The sequence below is a fragment of the Oenanthe melanoleuca genome, chromosome 2 (genome assembly GCF_029582105.1).
Source record: "Oenanthe melanoleuca isolate GR-GAL-2019-014 chromosome 2, OMel1.0, whole genome shotgun sequence".
In the NCBI taxonomy this organism is placed as follows: Eukaryota; Metazoa; Chordata; class Aves; order Passeriformes; family Muscicapidae; genus Oenanthe; species Oenanthe melanoleuca.
This window is the reverse complement of record NC_079335.1, coordinates 90,602,555-90,624,015: the sequence shown is the minus strand read 5'-3', so window position 1 is coordinate 90,624,015 and position 21,461 is coordinate 90,602,555. Positions and strand designations below refer to the sequence as shown.

Sequence of the window (21,461 nt, the reverse complement as noted above, 5' to 3'; positions counted from 1 at the left end):
CATATGTTTAAAAGATCATTAAGTCAAAGTGTTTGTTTAGAAGGAACAGTTCAGAATTTTTCCTTATCTTGTTGGTTAGAGCACTGCCAAAAGCTGCGAGCTGGAACAGAAAAATACAGTTTTCAGAGTATGGCAATATATGTATAATACATCCGTGTTTTCACCATACTACTGCTCAAGGCTGCTATCCCTCTTCTAGCTAAGACTGCAGGTCAGACTTGGACTCTTAAAAGCCAAGAAATGCCAAAGTAATTGCCAGCAATGCTGTCTGCTTATGTTATAAGAATAACAAGCTTTGTGTTCTATGTGAAGGATAGAGATTCAGCTAGCAAATTAATCTCATGGCCTTAGTTATTTTTAACTGGTGGGATCTAAGGTTTGGCCACCTTTAATTTTACTGTGTCTTGTGTTTGTGTGATGAAACTTGCACTTGTGTGGAACAGGAATGTATCATGGGGAAGATAAGAGGAGCATTACATGCACACATTGCAGCACTGTTTACTGTTTTAACAGTTTAAGAAGCTGTGCAGTGTCTGGTAGCTTTGTTCTCATCTGTGGGTCAGAAGCTGTGCACTGAATTGTGACTGGGAATGCTTTGTGTCTGGGCTTGATCCTAGTATCAGGAAGCACAAGCTATTGTTGCAGTGAATGCGAGCTCTTTTATTATGTGGAAATTAAACATCAATAGATGTGGAGCCACAAAGGAGCATGGGAGGACACAGTGCTGCTTTTGTGCATTCACTGTATCCTCACATGGTGTGTGAATCCCATCAGAATTCTATGAAGATTGTGCATGTGGTCCAAAGTCTGGCTTCATTGTGTTTTATTAATATAAATTTATAAAACAACAAACAAACAAAAAACAAGCAAAAAATAATCCATGACTGTTTACTTCAAGAACTTTTGTTTGTGAACCCGGGACAAGTAATGTTGAAAAAGTCTGGATCATTTGCACCATCTCTCAGTGTTTTTCTTAGGGTTGATGCAAGTGATCCTGTGGACTCCTCAGGGAGCTGTTTTGTAGGAAAGAGAAGCTGCTACTTGTCTCTTTTTAGTGACAAGTGAGATTGTAAAGTTGGCCTTGCAGAGGAAAAGGCCTATAAAATAAACAAATTATTTTTCCGCCTGTGGTTGTGGTTAATTTTGACCTCGTGATGTTCTGATACAAGCCTGATGTATTTTTCCTTAGGCTAAAGAACTAAAAGTCTCTCTTAGGTAAATAGTCCATTTGGCTGTTTCTGGGAATGGCTGAAGGTTACAGCAAATGCACAATATCTCAGAAACCTTGATCTGCAGTAGTAAATTCTTCTGCAAATCATGGGGTTTTTGTGGCTAACAACTTTTCCAAGTCTAGAAGGATTTCCATAGAAACAAGAAAAAGTCTGTATGTGAAATTGTGGTCTTACCATAATAATATCTCCTCTATCCCTCAAGGATGATGTATTTGGGGGTTTGTGCTAATAAGTTGGAAATATTTAGTAGGAACATATGGTCCTTCTGCTCCTCTGATTTTTTTTCAAAAGCCACAGGAACACTTCAAAAGCCATTGAAAAGTGAAATCTATAAAAATTGTATGCTCTGTACATCTCTCTGTTTTAGCTTGAATGTTCTGAAATAAAACACCAAATAAAAATAATAATTTCGAGTAATGTGTTAGAATAAATGTGCATGGGTAAGTGTATCCTGCTGGATTCAGCTTAAGGAAAGGCTTAAGAAATCATCTCTTTTCAGCTGGAGATCCCTGTCTGCATAACTGAGATGTGGATTAATAGACTTTCTCATGGTGAGGGTGACCATATGCTGGCAGGTTGACCAGGAGGATTGTGGAGTCTCCATCCTTGGATCTGTCTGGACATAGTCCTTGGGAGCCAACTCCCAGCTGCCCCACTTAATCTGCAGGATAGACAAGGTGACTTCCAGAAGTTCCTTCTGACCTCAGACATTCTATGAATGGGTTGTGTTAATCTCCGTACTTCATTTCAGTGTGAAATTAAACAATTCAGCTTGCTTCACCTTTACAGTGAAATCAGAAGACAAGGCTCCATGTTGTTGGATTCAGGACTGACTCTCCCTCTTGTGCAAAAGTGTTCATTTCTTTTCAATTGCCTATGGTCCTGTACCCTGGCACTGTTCAGTGGCTCTTTCAGTGGCTGCATAAGTGGAACATTTAGAATGACTTGGCTTAAAAAACATAAGGACTTTTGGGTTTTTTGTCTGTTATAAAACCAAAGTTTAGAGTTGATGGAAGGACAGAAGAGCAATTAGGTAATGCAAGACAGCAAAAAATGGCCCTGTTGCTGAAAACTTTGTATCATAGAAGTAGTACCTGAAAGCATCCCGAAAACCTTTTGCTCTCTCTCAGGTTAAGCCTTACCAAATTTGTTACAGAGGAGCACAGCTGTGTGTATAATGTCAGGAATTGCTTCCTGAGAGAACGTTTAATTACAGATATTAAAAAAAGAATGATCTTAGAAGCAGTATAGTGTTATGTGTTCTATTTTTAATTTGTTTTTTTGTGATCAGAGATAATTTTTCTCATTGTGCAGCATAGAAATAGATTGGGAGACCAGCTTACTCTTCTCTAAGGCAACTGCCTTAGGAAGGGGATTTTGTTTTATGTTGGATAGAACAAAGATCACAGAAGTCAAGTATCAGACTTTTAGAAAGTTGGTAATAGTCTCTCTGAGTTTTATGGGGACCTTGCCCAAAGCCTTATCTTTTTGTACTTGGGACAGTCCTTGCTCTAGTCATATTCTGCAGTCATTTTGTTTGTGTTTTGAGCAAAGTTAATGCTTGTACTGTAGGCTTGAGAAGAAATTGTCAGTATTCTCTGACCAGGCTCATTTAGATATTCCATGTGTAGAGCATGCAGTGTCTAAAATCAGATTTAATTATTTGAAGATACTGCGACATGGAATTTCTCATTTAGTGAAGCAATACCAAGTGTACTAAAATCCCAATGCATACATCCATTATACTTGGCAAAATGTAGCAGTCGCAATATACAATTCTATCTCAATACCAATATGATTCCCATCACTGGTCTCTGTAATCCCAGCATCACAACACTGGGCATTCTCTGTCACTGGGGTGGAACTGGGTTGAAGCTAGCTCAGGCCCATTGCTGTCTCTGAAATTTGTTTGTTAGTTGTTTAGTTTTTATACTCTGTATCAGCCACCTGTTCGCTTGGCTCATGCAGGTCAGGCTTCCTCAGGGAGGCAGCCACGCTCTTTAATGAACTAATTGGAGGAAATATTTACTCCATCAGTTGATCCACTCAGCTGTTGATAGAACTGCTAACACCTAAACAAACATCTGGTCCCTTTTGTCTTGAGATAAATACATGTCTTGCTTTGGGAAAGCTGTGGTCAGTCACAGAAATGCGAGTTGCAGATCAGGATCCAGTTGTTGGTGTGTTTTAGAGTTTTGCCACCTATAAAGGATCCGTTCTTGGAGAGCAGAAATCCAACTGCTGAGTTGCTAGGGTTTCTACTCTAGCTCAGTCAGCCCTGGCTTGTCTAAGTAACTTAGTTTTCCTTTTGCAAGGGAAAAGACCTAGCCGGTCTTTCATCGTATGAAGTTATGTGTGTCAAGGGATCTGCCAAGAGCAGCCAGTTAGCAGCATTTCTATCATATGTAGACATAGGCAGCTGAAATATGAAGGTCATGAATGTGTGATACTCTGTCTTGAGAAGGGCTGTTCACTGAAAAGACTGTGTTTTCATTTACAGAAGTGTTTCTTGGTCAAGCATCCGTTTAGGATCCTTTATGTGGAGGGAGTTTGGCTAAAATAGTTTTTTCTTTGCATGAGTAATGTTGCTCTGAGCTATTCATTCCTTACATCTATTTGTTGCTTAGGATACCTTATTTAGATAATTTAGTGTCCTGACAAAGAATGTCTTCCTAGAAATTCTGGAGTAGTGTCTGCATGCATTGCCTTGATAGCTGGAAAATAATAGCTTGAGCACTACCTCAAAATCTGGCTTAACACTGCATGGATTTTAGCATGGAAAATGCTGTCTGTGAGTCCTCTGTTAAAAGTACCTGCTAGTTTACAGTCACAGCTAAACCAAGATCTGAATAACTGCAGAGTATTTGTGGGTTTGAGGTACTGGAGCCCAAGAGGGCAAATATTTCTGAGATGTTTCTGTATCTCTAGAGAAAGAGATTTCCAGGTGGATAATTGGTTCTGTATCTTCAACGTGCCTGATCTACTATGTCATCCATCAAGAAATCTGGAAGTAATGATGAAGCCTGCATGTCACCTGTCTATTGTCTTTTACTATGACATTCTAATTAATGCTCACATCTGACCTATTTTTTCCTGTGCTATCTGTTTCAGTGCTTGATGGCCACAGCAGGGCACTAAATAATACTAGAAAAAAAACCCAGCATTAAGACCAATAATTTCCACACGACTGGCTGGAAAAGCAGTTGTCACTGCCTTCCTGGTGCAGCATGGCATTTGGACCTGGTGTTCTCTGCCTGTTCCTATGGACAATAACAGGTAGGAGTTTACTTCTCCTGTGTCTGAGTCATCCAGAGAGAACAAGTGAATTAAATCTCCTGGAGTGTGTATACAGCTGTGAAATAAATATGGATGAGGCAAAAGCTAGGAAATCTTGTGACTCCTCAGTGCAAAAAGCTTTGGTAAGTTACAGCTTCGTAAGTTGCAGTGAAGGAAGGTAGTTGTGAGTAGATGTTTGAAGCCAATTTCAGCAGGCTGTTTTAGAGGAGATGCGTGAGGTAAGAATGGGTGGTGGGAAGGTTTGGTTTTCCCTCTTCTTCTCTTGCAGGAGAGCAATTGAAGAATAATGTGTTGCTTACATTCTGAGCTACATTTTTGTTCTGAGTTATCATAAGGTGGTTCATATATGATAGCATGAGTGCACTGGTTCACATCTCTTACCTCATCATACTCTCTACAAACATATCAATCCTTTCAAAAACACAGGAAAGTCCTGTAAGCTTTTGCTTCAGCCACAGGAATAGGTAATTTATTTCCATAACCAGGCAGATGAAGAATGAAGAGTGATACTGCCTCTGTGAGAGAGAGCCTTAATCTGATGCAGGTAGTTTTGATATGGTAACTGAAGAAAAATATATGAAGAAGTCGGGTTTATTTCCTTTAAAAACATAGTGTTTGAATTCTGTCTGTGATGGCACTGGAAGTATCCCTATTAGCAGAAATTGAGAAAATAATGCACTGTTATCTGACTTTCATCTCTTTTAGTATAAACAGAATGGGCTATTTCATGAGAGAGAGACTTGCTTAATGTGCTGAGGCTTAAATTGACTGCTGAATTTGGAAAAGTTGGATGAAAGGGGATGCATATCAGCCTGCAGCTGAGGGGAATAAGCATTAACTATGTCTGAGCTTGTAGATGGTTCCAGGTAGTTGTCAAGATCACCATGAGGATCTCATAGTGCCAAGCTTTTTGAAGAGAACATGGAGTTGAGTATTTTGGTGCTGTACTGAACAAGTATGCTTTTTGTAAATAAAATCCTGTCCTATCAAATACTGAGTAACCTGCTGTAAGGTCTATGCTAGTGTCTTTAGGAAAAAAAACAAACCACAACAACTTAAACAGAAGACAGTAATGTGCAGTAAATACTGAAATTTGCCTGTAGAGAATGTTGCAGTTTCATGCCTTTGATAGTACTGTTAATTGTTAGCAGATTAGAGCATCTTCCACATGCATATAGGAAGTTATCTGTTTTTAGTTGCAAATTCGCTGTGCTCTCTTGGCTTCTCTGAGAAAAAGACCATTGCTCTCAAAATGCTGGTTGTATTTCAGGCCTTTACCTGTATCTCAACTACCAGCTCACAGTGTTTAGAGGATAATATAATCTAATAGATCATATTATTTTAGTAAAAATGTTAGTATTCATTTCCATCTCAATAATTTGCAGTATTTTTTATACAATTAATATTTAATTAAGCTGGGGGGTTCCTACTGATTTCTAGGATATGTTTGCTACAAGATATCAGTAAATGCTCTTCTCTTCTAAGTCAAAAAGACTTCTTTTTAGTGCAGGCTTTGAGGTGAATTGTCTGAGACTCAGGAATTTGCTAGATGTTCATTCTACAGGTTTTTTTTCTGCACATGAGCTTGTGCTTTTAAAGGCTACCTTTTCTTAAAAAACCCCCAGTCATCTCAATACTTGCTTTAATTTAAGGTAATTAGAAGACTGACTTAATGTAGGACAGGTTTGGCATTCCGTCACTAAGAGAAGTGAGAAGCAGCCTCACTGATGAATAATGTTGGAAGGATATTGAAGAATATGCTCTGGTTTATTAAAAGAACTAGAAGTGGGCTACTCTGTTCTGTTTAGGTGATGTTTATTTAGTTTTATTTTATGCATTATGGTTTTTGACTAGTTGTGTTGTACTGCTTTTAATGAATGTGTGGTTTGACCTTTGCTGGCTGCCAGGCACACAGCAAGTCATTCTATCACTTCCCTTTATCAGCAAGATGGGAGAGAAAAATAAGATTAAAAGCTCCATGGACTGAGATCGAGACAGGGAGGTCATGTACCAGTTACAGTCAAGAGAGAGGAGACTTGACTTAGTGGAGTTTATTTAATTTATTGTCGATTAAGGAGAGCAGGATGAGAAGTAGGACTACTATAAAAACACCTGCCCTCACTTCTTCCATCTTTCTGTATTCAACTTTACTCCCAGTTCTTCTTTCTTCTCCCCCTGAGCATCTCAGAGAGTCAGAGAATGAAGGTTGCAATTAGTTCATAATACTTCTCTCTGTTGCTCCTTTCTCCTTGCACCTTTTCCCTACTCCAGCATGGGGTCTTTCCCATGGGCTGAAATTCTTCAAGAACTACAACACTGTGGGTCCTTTTCACATGAAAGTCCTTCAGGAACAGGCTACTCCAGTGTGGATCCCCTGTGGGGTCACAGGTCCTGCTGGAAGATGTGTTTCCATGTGGACTCCTCTTCATGGAGTTGCAGTTCAGGCCAGGAGTCTGTTCCAGCCTGGGTTTTTCAAGGGTCCACACCTTCCTTCAGGGTTTGCCCACCTGCTTTGGGGTGGGGTCATCCATGGGCTGCAGGGGTGGGTATGTGCTTCACTGTGGATCTCTGTGGACTGCAGCAAGACAGTGTGCTTGACCATGATTTTCACCACAGCTGCAGGGCAGTCCCTGCACTGGCACTGGAGCACTTCCTACCCCTTCTTCACTGACCTTGCTGTATACAGGATGGCTTTTCTGCATTTTACTCCTCTCTCCTGGCTGCTGTGGTTGTGCCAGACTTTTTGCCACCGTCCCTGGCTAGCTCAGCCTTGGCTAGTTGTGGGTCAGTCTTGTCAGGCTCTGTCCTGACATGGGGCATTTTCTGGTGTCTTCTCACAAAGACATTCCAGCAGTCCATTTCCCTCACCTCCAGCTACCAAGATTTGCCTCATAAACTTCATGATACAGATACCCATCACTGATTAATGTCCATGCCTCTCAGGAGGTTTGAGCAGAGTGTAGCAATAGGTATGAGTGTGTACCATGCCTCCATCACTCAACATCTCATGTATTTTGGGTGATTGATTTCCAGAATGTGGATGCAGCTCCTAATTTATCCATATAGACATTCCTTAGTGTGCTTATAATCTCATTTCACTTTTTCAAATCCATTCATTGATGTAGGCAGCCTATTTAAAATACATTTCACTTGTTCTGGCCATTATTTGATGGGGGTTTTTTGCTAATGTATCAATTTCTTTTTTCTCTATGAGAGAGAGGAGACATTGTTTTCTAACACAGAAGCATGAGTTTACTTTGCAACTGGGAGTCCAGTATCTTGGAAACAATTAAGTCTAGCTCTTGTCTTGAGCAGACATACTCTAATTTAGCATTCAAAGCAGACCTTGCAAATACTGCTGTTAAAATGCATTTCTGAAAATATTATGAATAGTATTCTTATGGCTGACTCTCTGTTTTGTCATATTGTGTGTGTGTGTTGTGTGCTTTGGTTTGAGATTAGCCACTCCAACAAAAATATAAGCAGCAGTTACCAGGTACTTGCAGTCACAGGTGTTGTGCTATCTAGTCTCCTGTTTTCGAGTCCACATAATCCAGATGTAGGTTATATGACCTCCCAGATTCTTTGATAGCCTTCTCCAGTGTCTTTTTCCTTACTCCAGGAGCAGGTGTTTCTAAATGCATTACAAGCTCTCCATTTTCAACACATTTCACTACTACTGATCTTGGACTTTGCAAAAGATTAATACCGTTTTCTTCCTACATGTCTGACACGTAAAGCCTGGGCCAGGAATGTCACAGGACACTTTAAGATGTAGGTGTGCCTTTGAAATGACAGTGGAACCACTGCCCTGGGGTCTTGGTGCATTCTTTGTTACTTATACCTTCGTGCCTGGATGTTCTAGTTCCTGGTTCACACAGGTCTTTCCAGAGATACAAGATGGTGTAGTGCTTGATTACAATCTCTGAGATTATAGTGAGTTATGCTGTATGCCAGGTTAGTTCACATTGTCCATACCTCTGTTGGAAGTGGTCTGGTATTTCCTTGTGGAGGGACACAATAGTTGCAGCTGTGCATCTACCCTTCTTATTTATTTTTCTTTTTTTTATCTCCCCTCTTTTTAAATAGCACTTAGTTGATTTATCAGCAACAAACAGGGATGATGACAATTCATGGAATGAGAATCGTACTTGGAAAGGATCATCAGACCCACTGAACTAATTATAATGCCTTGACAGATCCTGGACAAAAGAAGTGTGAAAACTGCTGTAATGATTATAAAGATCATTATTTGCAGTTGTAGCTAGATTACTGTTGACAGCTTGTGTTGAGGATTTGCTTTTATGTAACTGTGCGTTTTTTTAATCTGTTTGTTCCTCAGTCAGCACCTTTACCAACACCCAAAAGGGTACTTTGTTCAATCACATATGTATCTGTGTTTAAAGAACTGAGAGGCCTCATGGTCCTAACAACCTCAGGGCAGCCTGTAGTAAAAGAATGAAAATGCTTTCATGTGTGCAGAGATGTTAGCTGCTGCTAGAGGAACCAGTGCAGTGAGATTTCAGATATTGAAATGTTCAGATGTCAGTGATGCTGCTTTTTTGGTTTCCAAGACAGTACCTTCTGTAGGGCCAAAGCTGATGGAGTATAAGCCTTTTTCATCATTTAGGATATGAAGTGTGCTTTGCAGAGGTTTATAGCTCTGCTGTGGAAATTCTCTCTAGCCTTAAAATTCGGAATTTTAATTTCTCCTCTTAGATGACTGTTACTAAAAATAAAAACTAATTTTAATTTTGCTTCCAGAACCTTATCAAAATTGTTTCATTATGTTATTATGGTAGTAGTTAAAACAAAACTTACTTTTTATCAATACAATGTTTCATCTCAAAATTCACTAAATGAGGTAAAAGTTACTTGGATAGATTTAAAAAAACCCATGAAGCCTAAAACCAGAGTAGAACTTGTTTGCTGCTAAGAGAAAGTGGATGGAGCATATGGCAAGAAAACAAGGACAATCCTACTTTTCCTGTAGCAAACTGCTATAGGATCCTCCATGCTCAGGTAGTTCGGAAGCTTTTAGGCTTTGAGAATAATGTGCTTTATGGGCTGCCAACAAAAAAGTAATGGGATTCTAGTCAAATGTGACTTTTCATTTGACTTTTCTAGTCAAATGTGACTTGGTGCAAGGTCTGAGATTTTCTCTATTACTGTATATTTTCTCTTGCCCCTTCTTTCTACTTTTTCTTGCAGTGCTTGCTGCTAGGGAAAGCAGAGTGGATAGTTCTGCCCTTACAGGGCATCCTGCTGGCTGATGAGCTGTGATGTCCTACATATTAGTACACCATCACATTTTGATACTGACTGACTGAAGAATATTTGCCACCAAGTGATTCAAGTGCTCATGGCTGTGTGAGCATGAGGGAGAGCAACTCTTAGGTTTTCATGTCCACTTGAGGAAAGGTCTCCAGCCAACTGCAGCAGGGGAACAGCTGTGTTCCTGATGGGCTCTTGGAATCAATGGACTCATGCTCCAAGATGTGAAGGAGCAGATGTGTGAAGCTCAAAGACAGATGTGGATGTTCCCTCATTGAAGGAGGGTGTATCTTTAAAATGAAACTGTATTCCACACTGTGACTGTTAGGATTTTGGTGGGGGATATAGGTGGAGGTTTTTTTCATGGTAACCCACTTGCCTGGGTCTCTGGATATGTCAGTGTTATCCTAGTGGAGATGTAACAGGGTGCAGCTAAGAGGAAGGGAAACACTTAGCTTGCAGAAGTTTTATGCTATTGACTCATGTTTCAGAGGGTTTTTGCTTTTAATGAAGGGAATCAGTCTTCTCTCTATGACTAAAGATGCACCATGAATTTTGAGGGATGTTGACTCTGCAGTGTGATAACTGATGTGTCAAACTAAAACTGACAGTGAGATTTGAAGCTGATTTGAGGCTGGCCTTGTGTTAAAGCTGTGGAGCGTCCCAGTTGTGTAGGCCTGTCTCCAAAACAAGAGCTATTGGTCATCGTGTTCTGAACAAATAAGTAGTGAAACCTTCAGTTTTGGGGTTTTTTTTGAGTTAAAGAAGGAGTATGATGAAAACAGCCATCAAAGGAGCTTTTGGCCCAGATTAGTAATGCTGTTCCTAAAGTATTCATTGTAGTGATTTGTTGCTGACCTAATATTACACGTTTGCACAGAGTCATGTTTCTATTTTCCCTTTTTAAAGGCCTGTTTCTCATCTCTCTACTGATTTATAGGATTAGTTAAATGCATATGAGTTGCAAAAAGACAGAATGGTTGAATGGGATGCCTGACTCCTATATTTCATTTTAACTCAGAGTTTTTCTGGCTGCCCTGTTCTAAATTGTGCAGACAACTTAAAGGACAGACTTGTGATGACAATTTCAAGTCTCTGCCAGGGCATTACGTTCTTGCAGGTAAAAGGGGATGCATTGAAATGGAGGATGTAGAGTATGTAGAGAAAATGTTTATATGCAGTGTAACAGAAAAAAAATGCAGAGATCTTGAGCATATTCTGGGTACAGATAAGGATACTTCATGTCTGGGCTGTGTAAGAACAGGATAGGTTGTTTTAAGTGCATGTTTCCCTGGATAGATGTTTTTCACTGAAAATATAAAGTGGAACAGTTGACAGCATCCTAGCTCTGTGTGAAGGAGTAGCTGCAGTCAGGAAAATGGTACTTGAAGCTCTTTTTTGTCAGCTTCCTATTCAGCTATACCTATTTGCAAGTCATCAGTCTTCTTTAAAATTTGTTTTCGTTTCATGTTTTTCCTTACCCCACACAGCCAGCTTTGCAAAACCATCATACCATCTTGTCCACTCTATCCCTCAGCATGTATGTGGTGCCGGTTTTTTTTGTTTGATTTTGGGTGGGTTTTTTTTTTTTTTTTTTTTTTTTTTGTTGTTTGTTTGTTTAGTTGGGGTTTTTTTGCATGGAACTAACCTACTTTGCAAGATTTACATTCTTCCTAGCCGGTTTGATTCCCTACATATGTTTTGATGGCTGTATTCTGTTCATGTATTGTGAAGGAGTGTGCCACAGTTCAGCCCAGATGAAGTGGTGGGAACTGAAATGTCGTGCTGGACATATTGCATGTGTTGGAGAATCTCTGCATCTCATATTCAGACCTAACCCCTATTGCCAGCCTATTCCTGCTCCTTGATTCCATTTTTCCTGACCTATACTATTGTGAATAATGAGGTACAAAGCAGGTAAAGTCAGCATTGTCTTTTATTCCTGCATTAGCTCCACAGTGGGGGTGTGTTTGTTTCTATTCATCGAGTTAGCAAGTCCAGTTAAAAAACAAAGAGAATGATTTCCTGGTTTTCCTCAACTTTCTTGAAACATATTCAGATTTTAGGGAGAGGTATTGTGAAAAGCAGTTATAACCAGGGAAAAACCACCTAGAAAAGATGTTAAAAACTGACTGAAATATATAATATGTTGATTCATGCTTTTTTTGACGATTTCACACTCAGTCTGTAATGTGCTATGAAAATAATCCTGATGTCATATTAAAACATTGCAGCTTTACTGCAAATGAAGGAAAGAGCTCCATACTGGAGCAAGCTCTTGGGTTTTCACATGAGCTTGTGGGTAAAGCAGCAAAAGTTTAAGAAATTGATCCAGGTTTTATATTAAGACCAGTACTGAGGAACTCTTCATTACATTTGGATGAGATGACAAATCTTTCTCCTGTTTAGAGTTTTGCTCCCTTCTCTCTCAAGTGAAGCAATGATGTGCTACAGCATCTTATTTGAGTCTTGTTTTAAAACATGTTTTTAAAGATCCCAGTAGAAACATGATGTGGAAGTAATGGAGTTACCCCATGATTTTTAATTTTTTTTTTTTTTTTGTGTTCTCTGCTGTGTGCTTGTTTTTAAGTATTGGCAACTTGCTGTCATCTCTATGTATTTGAATTTGTAGCACAGGAGTAAAAGGAACTTCTGCAAAATACATCAAGGTCCTATACTGAAAAATCCTCCCAAGTAAAAATATTACTGCAAAGAGACATGCTTTAAAAAGGTAATGGTGATGTTAGTGAAAGGAAATGAGATTTTTTTAAACAGGGTACCACCTGTCTCGTAAGCCACTTAGGGTCACAGTAAACTACATTATGGCTTGGTTGTAGTGCTGTGCCTTATGGTGGTGGTGTTGTTACAGGTTCCAGTTGTGAGCAGTGCAGAGAAGGAGCCACGTACTCAGGTGCAGTAATATCTCCCAACTTGGAAACCACTAAAATCATGCGGGTTCCTCACGCCTTGTCAGTGCCCGAGTGCATCGCAGCGTGTTGTGACCTCTCTGGTTGTGACTTGTCCTGGATGTTTGAACGGCGCTGTTACATCGTGAACTGCCAACACAAGGACAACTGTGAACCTAAAAAAATTGAAACTGTCAAGTCCTACATTACCTTTGTGCTGAGGCCTTCTCAGAGGCCAGCCTCACTGCTAGGGCTTGGGCAAGTGATCCCAAGCATGGTCCACTCTGTGGGGCTCCAGAATGACCCGTCAGAGGAAGTGAGTAGCCTGAAGAAGCTGTCTCTGCTTGGAAAAGATCCCAGCCTTGAGGAGATACCTGAATACATTGATGATTATAAAGAGTTGGAGCAGGACCCCTTTCAGGTGGGCATCAAACACCCACAGAAGGACAGTATGGATTATACTGACTGGGGCCTGATGGTGGCAGGTGAAAATGGCTTCAACAGTTCCACGGGTGATGATGGAGATAACCAGGAAGATTTTGCTGAAAAGAAAGGGGAGGCTGGGAAGGTGGAAAGCCTTCTGAATAAAAACAGTTCTGAGCTGACTTCTATCAACGAGCACTCCACAGAGAGGTCATCCCTTCCGGAGATTACACCACTCCCTGGGAAGACACTTGAAAGGGAAGCAGCTGTTCCACTTGCACAACCTGAAGATGCTTTGCAAAAAGAGGTATGTTTGCCCTTCAGTAAGCAGAGTGTGATGAGGCTACTTGGCAATTATTTTAGTTTTCAAATATTTGAAAATCTTAGGTATTTGCTTTGTAATATTACAACTCCTGTATGACTTACAGTTGTGTTCCAATGTAGACGAGGCTGAAGTGGATAGGATTGTCTTAAGAGGCAGGTGAATCACTAAAGGACTTTTATTTTTTTCATCAGATGATAAGGAGTAAAGTTTCCATTTAGGGCACTGTGAGGTTTCCTTAAAAGTGTACAAATGAGTGAATCTGGACCTGATGTAATAGTGTTACAGTGGTCTTCACTTCTGACCTCTAGTGACTCATTGAAGAAGTTAGCAGAGCAGAACTAGTAAACCCTCTGGTATCCAAAGGCCATAAGCTTTAAGCAGGGAACATCAGCTCCTCCAGCAATAATATTAGGCCTGCTTCATGGGTTTCATGCTACTAATGCACAGTGGTATTACAGATGTAAGTGCTGAGTTTTTATAATGCTTTTAAAACATGAGTGGGGCATGAAACTTAAGGAGGGATGATAGTGGTTTTTGATCATGATGTGCAGCAGGCTAAAGTGGATAAGGTGTTCTGTTCTCAGAAACCTTGTGTCTGATAATTAGAAAAATAAGTTAATTACTTAAAATCCAATATATAAATCAGGATGCACCTGCTCTCTATTTACATAAGGTGCACCTGTTTTCTATTTATGCCAACTAGTTTGATCAGTTGAGACTCAAGGGGCCTTGGTTTCTTAAGAACAAGGTGGGTTCAGTTGGAAAGTTTAAACAGGCTATAAATTCAACATTCTCTAGGTTTGACTCCCCTTGCCAGAGGAAAGAGGAAATTAATTAGTGTTAGCCGACTTGCTCTAAATTCCACAAGATTTTGTAACCAGCAAGTATCTCTTGCTGTAAAAATGGTAATTTATTGCTGTTACTGTAGGGAAGAAAAATGCAAGCAAATAAGAAAGTTGCGTGAAACCTCTGACAGCTGCAGTTCTGGAAGGGGATGACTGATGTGTGGAGAGCAGCAAGTCGTAAGAAACAGATAAAGATTTCAGGTAAATGGAAGGAGCCTCCTATTAACAATCCTGGTCCTCATGGTGGATTTAAGATCCCCCAATAAGATTCTGGGAGGACGAGAGAGCAGGGCAAAAGCTGTACAGGAAGTTTCTGAAGGGTGCTGATAACTCCAAGAAGGTTATTGCTTTGAGTTGCTTCCAAGAAGCTGAGAAGGAGAGAGACTCCACTGGACCTCATCCTTGCAGAAAACAAGGGGTTAGTTAGGGATGCAGGCATGAGGCAGAAGCTCCTAGGAGGGGCAGGAATAAGTGGGGAAGCAGGGATACAACCATGGGCTGCAGTAGAGCAGTCTTTCGCCTGTTGTGGGATCTGTTTGGAAGAATTGCAAGGGAGATGGCCCTGGAATTAAGTGGGAGCCATGACAGCAGGTTGCTTTTTGAGACCACCTCCTATAGAGTCAGGGTAGCCTGTGACTTTTCTGGCTGCCTAAGTTGGTCTGGAGTGTATTGGCACAAGTGAGAAGAGAGCTCCTCTTCATGTATATGGAAGAACACATGACAACAGAACAGGTGCTGTGGCAAGCTGAAAATTAGGTATTATTTCTGCAAGCAGACTTGATGATGGGAGACTTGTTTTAAAAAGTTCCTGCCGTGCACACCTCGAAATGAGCATTATTAACATGGGGGTTTAGGTGAGAGGAGTAGATACTTGTTTATTTCTTAGTATGCAAAAAGCATGTATATTTGTACATATGAAGAGTATGATACCAAAGTAGACTGTCTCTGCTAATAAAATTTCGTTGCATTCTGTCATGCCCTAGTGCTGCAGTTAATTCTAGCAAAGGGCAATAGCTGAGCTGTTCTTACAAAATTAAAATTAAGGACACCCAACCACTGCTATACTAAACTGTCTTCCATATTTCCTTCCATCTGCTAGGGCAAACTTGCAAGCATCTTTTAATTACTGCCTGTGTGGTGTGATGGAAATCAAGCCACACCAAGAACCTGCAGTAGCTCTGTGCTCCACCATATTTGTGCACTTTAGGTGTGCAGTAAGACTTACAACTTGTTTTCACTGCATTTTGCTGTCTAATGGAAGACCCATTAGTGTGATGCTAATCTTTAGCCAATTGTCAGGATACCTGCTGACTGAACTGCTTATGCCTTGTGCCTTAGAGGAGTCATAAAACTTCGAGGTTACCTAAAGTATGTGTCAGATCTGAGCAAGTTAGTTCCCTGTCTCTAAGGGATCACGTGAATGCCATTTTATGAAAGTTGAGATTTCACATCCTGCAGCTGTGATAAATGTATATGGCCACTACTTTGTACATCTCTACTTTGATTTTCCCACCCCAGCCAGAATATAAACATTTTCCTTTCTCTTTTTACACTGACTGAAGATGGGAGTTTACTGTGAAGTGAAATGGAAAGAAACCTATTTCTCACAGTGACACAGAGGAGTCATTCTTGTATGCTCTTTATATGATGCTAACACTATGCTAGCCCAGCCACTGAAATTCCATTAGAAAGGCTGAGGAATGATCTTGCTGTTTTCAGTGCAGAAGGGATGAAACTCCAAAGCTGGGTCAGTCTTTAGCCACAGCTGATAATGATGCTGAAGAACTGATAAGACAAGTGTAGTTAGAAGGTGATTGAGACATGCTCTGTGAGCAGAGGTGTAGAAAACATGTTAATGGGATAACATCAACTTCTGTCCATGACATGTATTGAGAAATGGCTCTAAAGGCTCTCTATTAATGTAAAGAAGGAATCTGGGGAGGCAAAGAGCTTTCAGAAACTGCCAAAGCCTAAGCAACTTTTATTTCCTAGGTGGGAATCCTTTGAATTTAGGCGTGTGGAGAAATGGAGATGACAAGCAGTTTTAGCAAATAGTTCTCCCTGGCCTTCTCTAGAATCAGCTTCAGTCCAGACACATCTTCTCTCCCTTCCTAGTCTTCACTTCCCTTCCTTTCACTGCAGATTATACTCAGTTGCTTTGATGAGGAAACAGGTGGCACAGAAGTTTGGGGTCAGTGCATGGCAGTCTCCTCCTTGCCACTTGTCCCTTCTCTTGTCACTGTTCCTTCCTTTTTGTTTCATCTGCACTGGTGTGAGCTTCTCTGGGGGCCTCATTTCCCCTGGAGGTGGCATGGAGTGCATGTTTCCACGAGGGTGTATCCAGCCCTGTGCACAATAATGTCTGCTTCCAGATGTTTCCTCTCATGTGTCCTGTTGTGCATCCCTCCACATCCTCCTGTCCCCTGCCCACAGTGGCCTTTGCCCTTTTTTAACTGGGTTTGAGAGGATGCAGTGTTGGTGCATGGTGGCTTGATTCCACCCACTTGCCAAACTGAGGGACCACCAGTGTGGCCCCTGCAGCCAGTCCTCTGCCACCTAAGCCCTGACAGGTATGCCTAACACAAATTTTCAGCTTGGTTTCAAGTTTTTCTGGTTTGGGAATTTTACTTGTGACCCTAATGAATCTGTCTGTGATATATTCTAGTGATAGGATTTCCTTCTTATGTGTCTCTTTCTCCAGCAAGCAGACATTTTCATCAAATCTCATACAGATTGTTTAGCATATATTTGTATTTCCTTCTGAAAAAAGTTGGTTTTTGAAAGCCAAATTTTGTTATGAAGGAAATCTTAAATTTTTACACTGGATTAAAAATGCCAAGAAGTCTCCAAACAGTTTTTTCGTTGGTATATAATCCAAACAACCTCTCAAACTGTGTTGTTTTTGCATAGGTTATGAAAATATGAAGGTCTTAAAATCATGCTTGCTCCTAAGTGTAATGAATTGACCTGTTTATTGCACATTGTACAATGTTTTCCTATCATCCTCTCAGTTCTGCCACGGCAATTTTATATCTCTGTTCCTGGATCTGTGCTGACACACTCCCTTCTGCAGCTTCCAGACAAAGCTGTTTTGACAAGCCAGACAGAGCAAGGTGGCAAAAATGTGATTCCCTGATTCCCTCCCTTCACAGTAGTCAGCAGGATGTAGTGTCTTCAGGTACTGTGTTCTTTGAGCAAGAGATTTTAAATTAACTGAGAAACCAACCAAACACAGACCTCTGGAGTCTGTGCCATTGGAGCACCCTTATCATAAATGCAGTCAGATGCAGGGAGTTTCTCTGTGTGATTTGGGAGAGAGAATATGGGGTTTGTCACTTAAGTGAGTCACCTGCCTGTTTGGTTTACATCAGAGTTCGGAGAGATCTTATGGAATGTCACTCTCTGGCAGCTCAATAACGTGAGTACATTCTGAAATCTGTACAGAGTATATGCTGTCCAGATGCCCAGAACAGAAATTTGCAGTGCTACCCATCCTTGAAGTGAAATATCTGCAAAGAATTAATTTCCTTTTAAAAATTTCTGGTTAACTGCTGATCTGCTAAGCCAAGTAAGGTTTTTCAGGTCTTAGTCAGAGTCTAGCTGCTGCTATGTTGATGCTGCAATATTTCAAACATTTACTCAATAGCTAAGGCCTCACTTAATTCTTGTGCTTATGTATTTGCAGGGATAATGGTGCAGTCAAAATGCATAAATCTCTACCTGAGAAACCTTAAGATGGTTGACAGTCTTTATGTGATGGTGAGCCTTTTAGTGTATAATTGGCTTGCCTTCAGAGCTCATATTTAAGACTTAGAACACAGTTGAATATCATAAATGTTCATCTCTTGTTTTGGCTTTGAGGCCCTGCAGAAGCTGGACAGTTCTGTTTAGTCAAAAATACATTGACTTGATCCACAGAGGATGTATAAAACCCCTGAAAGATGTTTAGATACTTCAATTTACCTTTCTTTCTATTTTGAAGTCTGTACTTTATGTTATGTGATTGTTGTTATTTTCTGTTGGAATTCTTATGATATTTGCACTCAAGTCAAACCCAGAGAACTGGACCATGTGGGCTCTCACCATTGGTGTGTTTGTATTGAGCAATAGTGGCTGTAAAAAAGGGCAAAAGCAAACAACCCACAAAGCTCTACCTGCAGAACTGCCTATTGGACTCACTCCCAGAAAAGATTCTTTTCTTTAACTTTCACTTTCCTAGCTGGAATTTAGGTTAATCTTGCCTTCCACATCTGTTCCAGCAGATCTCTCAGTAATAGTCTCTGTCTGAGAACTTAATTTCTGATATTGTCCCTACCCCAATTGTCTTCTGTCTGCTAACATTTATAGCTTGTCTTTTTGGCTGTGACACCACTTCAGATGAGACAGTGCCACAGGGCACCTTTTTTGACTGCAGTGTCTTGCTGAGGCTTGCTGTCTGATGTTTGGTGCCACTGCAGAAGAGGCACCCTGGAAAGGTACGTTTGAGGTGACTTTGTCTCCATCTGTCCTACAAAGCCATGATGGCTCCTTTTCAGCTGCTGGATTGGCAAAGGATGAGAAGAGAGAAGCCAGAGGAAGCTCAGGAAGGCAAAAGAACACTGTGGTTTGTCCAATTGTGGGAAGAAAAACCTTTATAAGGATAAGGGGTGGAGTGAGTATGTAAAGGAGACCTATCTGGAGGGAAAACCTTTTGTCAACATAGAAAACAGGATGGGTTGGGGCTCTTTCTGTACATGATGCTGTCAAGGGTGAGATTCCTGATGGCACTACTGCAGGGGAGCTGCAGTCCCTGATCCTGCTATCCCAGCTGCTCAGAGAGTGCTATCTGCATGTGGAGCAGAGCTGGAGGTGGGACCACAAAGGTGCTTGTATTGTCTGTGTTCTGGACTCACCCAGAAGTGCAGCTCTTGGTGTTGTCCTTGGCATCCTCAAGGGTGGGTGGCTACAATCCCTGACACTCCACAGGGATCTTTGTGTCCATTGTTGGAGGTTGAGTTGGAGTTGCAGATGACTTCCAGGCTCTCTGTTTCCTTGCTGGCTGGGAAGGAACAGTTCCTGGCATTGCTTTCGTGTTCCCAGCTGCTTCACAGGGAGCTTTTTCTCCTGCCCAGAAGGCAGGGCTGCTCTTATTTCCTAGGGAGGCAAACTGCAAAGGGGAAGTAGAACACCTGAAATGCAAAGAGTGGAGAATTGGGACTGTTCAGCCTTGAGCAGAGAGGGTTCAAGGGGATTTTACAGATGTGTATAAATAGCTCTGATGGATGTGAAAAAGATGGAGCCAGGCTCCTCTCAGTGCTGTTCAGTGGCAGGACAAGATACAGTGGACACAAAATTAAATACAGGGAGTTTTATTTACATCTTTTTTCTTGTGAGGATGGCCAGACACTGGAGGTTTTCCAGAGAGGTGGATTCTCTGTCATTGGAGGTACTCATAACCTGACTGAACTTGGTCCTGAGCAGTCTGCTGTAGCTGACCCTGCTTTGGAGACAGGAGCTGAACTGGGCTATCTATAGGGGTTCCTTTCCACCTCAGCCATTTGTGATATAAGTGTACACTTTGCCAACCTTCATAATCCTATTCTTCAGTTAATAGACAATGTACAAATAATAGTATTTTGCTGTACCTTCACATGCTAAACACAGTAGCCATAATTGGAAAAATGCTTTTCCCATATCATTAGATCAGAAATAAGTCTTAAGAATATTAAGGAAAACCTGCTGGGCAATATGTTGTTGCACAGCAAGATTAATCAAGTGCTGAGTTCATGCCATACCCACCATGTCCTTTGCTGCAGTTCTGATTTATTAATAAGATGAGGCAATTTTGCTTTGTGCCTGAAGTAGAGACATGTAGGGTGTTTTATTACTGTTGAGGAGATAAAAAGGCATGAGCAACTTGTGTACTGAGCAGAGGTAGTAAGAAGCAAGGACTCTGTTATGTTTGTATATGGCACAAAGACAGTAATACCACACAGACTTTCTGACATTGGCTTTTAAAAGTTTATGACTGTATTTAGACCTGTTATACTGATATTTTTTTAAATATTTTGATAACTAGTAGCCTTACTTGTATTCCAGGTTATCTCATGACTGTTTTACATCTGAAACTTGGAAAATTATTAGGATTTGTTACAAAGCCTGATTGGGAAAAAAAAAGTCCTTGTTAGATGGATATTCTGTACACGAATAAGATTCTCCTAGTAACATAAATCACTAGGGTCATCGTACATGCTATTAAAAAAGCAACATACCCCTAAATCTAGAAATGTGAAAAATGTCTCACAAGTCTTTTCCTATAATTCCTTTTTACAGGCTGCTACACCTTCCTCTTCTTCAGATGTACCAGGTTTCTCCCCAGATGTGTCAGAGAAAACCCAGACTCCCACAGTGGCCCCAGAGAACGCCACTGAAGGTGGGATCATGCTACTTCCCACTAATACTGCTCCATCTGAGCCCATGCAGCAGTTCACACCACCTGCTACTGCTGCTAGAGCAGGTAATGTTCAACATAGCTGGTGAGCTGAGAGGTAACTACAGATTGGACAGAGAGTGGGGATGGCTTTTCTGCTGTCACGTTTCCAACCTGTTGTTATAAGAGCTCATTCTTTATTCAAATATTACAGAATCCCACTTTAAACCTGTAGACCTACAGTAACACTGCAAACTCCAGACCTTGTAGTCACTTAATTCTGAGGCAAAACTCTGACCAAGTCCACCATTAGTGGGAAATGACAACTCGAGGAAATACAGCCAAGTATACAGCAAAAAAGCAGAGATTAAGACCTGTTTTAAGTGATTTAGGTTCTTTTTTTAAGTTTGTAAGCAATACCTGAGGCTTTCTGGAGTTTCAGGATAGTCTCTTCTAGCCTTATTGTTATTTTTGGTGTGACTCCTCAGAACACTGTTCCCTCTCAGAAACTCTGCAGTCGAAGCCTGTCTGTAGTTGCCAGGTACCATGCAACAGCATAGGTGGAACCTGAGGAAGCTCAGCCCTTGACAGTGCAGAACTTGGCCTCCAAATCCTGGGAAAACAAAATTTTGCTCTAATTTCAAAATGATGAGGAAGCTTATCACACAGCTGCAAAACAAATGGTTTTATTTTGAAAAGAACTTTTAACTACCATGTCCTCTGTAGTTGTGTTAAATTCTGTGTGTATGT

General features: G+C 40.8%; 1 protein-coding gene across 2 annotated transcripts in view; it reads left to right on the top strand.

Annotated features, from left to right (window-relative positions):
* Window positions 1–21,461, top strand: part of KIAA0319 (KIAA0319 ortholog) — a 50,248-nt gene that overhangs the window by 7,209 nt on the left and 21,578 nt on the right. The window contains exons 2-4 of one of the 2 annotated variants that reach the window (XM_056484231.1): window positions 4,344–4,508; window positions 12,673–13,439; window positions 20,615–20,798. In XM_056484231.1, coding sequence (XP_056340206.1) covers window positions 4,460–4,508; window positions 12,673–13,439; window positions 20,615–20,798 — 1,000 coding nt within the window. In that variant the 5' untranslated portion in view covers window positions 4,344–4,459. Of the gene's footprint in view, window positions 1–4,343; window positions 4,509–12,672; window positions 13,440–20,614; window positions 20,799–21,461 lie in introns of those variants that run through there. The other variant, XM_056484230.1, reaches the window with a different exon arrangement.